The sequence below is a fragment of the Quercus suber genome, unplaced genomic scaffold, assembly GCF_002906115.3.
Source record: "Quercus suber isolate HL8 unplaced genomic scaffold, Cork oak 2.0 scaffold_864, whole genome shotgun sequence".
NCBI classification, from domain to species: Eukaryota; Viridiplantae; Streptophyta; class Magnoliopsida; order Fagales; family Fagaceae; genus Quercus; species Quercus suber.
This window is the reverse complement of record NW_027070294.1, coordinates 197,189-198,851: the sequence shown is the minus strand read 5'-3', so window position 1 is coordinate 198,851 and position 1,663 is coordinate 197,189. Positions and strand designations below refer to the sequence as shown.

The 1,663-nt window shown below is 37.6% G+C and overlaps 1 protein-coding gene across 1 annotated transcript; it reads right to left on the bottom strand.

The window, feature by feature from the left end:
* Window positions 1–459: 459 nt before the first annotated feature.
* Window positions 460–1,650, bottom strand: LOC136065155 (uncharacterized). The gene is made up of 2 exons (XM_065767928.1): window positions 1,501–1,650; window positions 460–1,254 (listed from the first exon to the last, which is right to left on the bottom strand). Exon 2 carries the CDS (start codon window positions 1,241–1,243, stop codon window positions 734–736), a length of 510 nt encoding a protein of 169 aa, XP_065624000.1. The 5' UTR covers window positions 1,244–1,254; window positions 1,501–1,650; the 3' UTR covers window positions 460–733.
* Window positions 1,651–1,663: the final 13 nt, after the last annotated feature.

Here is a 1,663-nt window from a genome sequence, read left to right as displayed (position 1 = left end):
ATCGCCTCTCTCTCTATTTTTATCTTTGTGTGCATAGTATTTTAATTGGTTAATTTTTTTTTATAAAGAGGCTTTTAAACAGTATTGTAGCATTGCCAAACAACATAATTTATTGCTTTTTAACTTATACTTGGCAGAATTTTAGATAAGCATTTTTCCAACATGGCAACACCTCCTTAATTGCAAGAAAAGACTTCTACTATTATATATAGTATATGATATGATATATATATATATATATATATATAATTTTACCTATATATGCATGAGACACATCGAAGGTGAAAAGAAAAGGAAGTATGTGTATTGACAAACCTGAAATTGATAACTACCTTTTTTCCTCTTTGTAAAGCAATCGTAAATGTTCACACCCAAATAACCTAATCAATGTTTACTTGTATGAGATAGATTGAAGGGGAAAAGAAAAAAGAAGTGTATCGACCATTGAGACACCTGAAATTGAAAATCACCATTTTTTTTTCTCGCAGTAAAAGAACCAAAAATGGCAGTATGAACAATTGATTTTCCATATGGCAGGTTGGCAATTGTCATGAGATAATAAATGGCAGCGTGAACAATTGATTTGCTATATGGTAGGCGATTCGCAGTTATCATTAGCTTCACGAGTTTCTCATCTCCTCCTTCTGCCGCCAAATAGAGAGGAGACTCGCGTTCCTTATTTGGATAATAGGACACTTCTGGACATTTCTCAACCAAGAACTTGGCCACCTTATTAATTGTACTTGGCTTTCAAAGCCGAATTACGACCCACTTGGAATTTTTTTATCAAGGCTAGATGCAAAGGTGTATTCTCCTCCATATTTTTCTCCACTAGTGGTACACAATCGCAGTGATCTTCCAACTGCTCGTTAGACAACTTGACTAAAAGTTCCACTATTTGCATATTCCCAGCACTTGCAGCTACATGAAGAGGAAGGTCGCCATTGGAGTTCTTTTCCGTGACAAATTTTTGGCACAGTTGGATCTCTAGGGTCGCTTGAACAAATTGATGATCATCGTCTGAGCTTGCAGTAGCAAGATGAAGGATTGTATTTAATTCGGGGGTTTTGTCGGAGAGAGAAGGTTGCTCCGTATCTTGAGCTATAATTTTGATGAAATCAATATCCTTGCTCTTTACAGCCTTATATAAATTAGGATCCATGCTTGACTTTTGGGGAACTCTCTTTGGGATGCTGAGCTCTCTTTCCTCGGCATCCCTCAAAATAAGGGCTTTTATCTTCATCTTCGCATCACCTGAATCAGTACTAGGTTTAGGAGATGGCGCTACAAGAAACATTTCATTAATTCTTTTTTTCTTTTTTTCTTTTTGTAGATTTAGATTTTTTTTTTTTTTCTAAACAAAAAATTTAGAAAGTAAAATTAGACTTAAAGAACGAAGAGAGAGAGAGACTCATAATTTTCATTTCAGTGATTCAGATAGAGAGAGAGAGAGAGTCAGAGAGAAAAAGAGAGAGAAGTTAGTTTAGTAAAATGAAATACCGTGAGGGAGGCAACGAGCGATCTCCGATGAGGCCAATGGCAAGAGACGAGCGATCTCCAATGAAGGCAGCGACGAGCGACAACGAGGAGGGGCGAGTGAGCCGAGCGACGACGACGATCTGGATTGGACCGATCTCCAACGACGAGTGAGCTGCACGAGGAC

What these genes read in the sequence shown, in the direction of transcription:
- LOC136065155 (XM_065767928.1), bottom strand. Translation starts at nt 1,243, where the DNA reads ATGAAGATAAAAGCCCTTATTTTGAGGGATGCCGAGGAAAGAGAGCTC.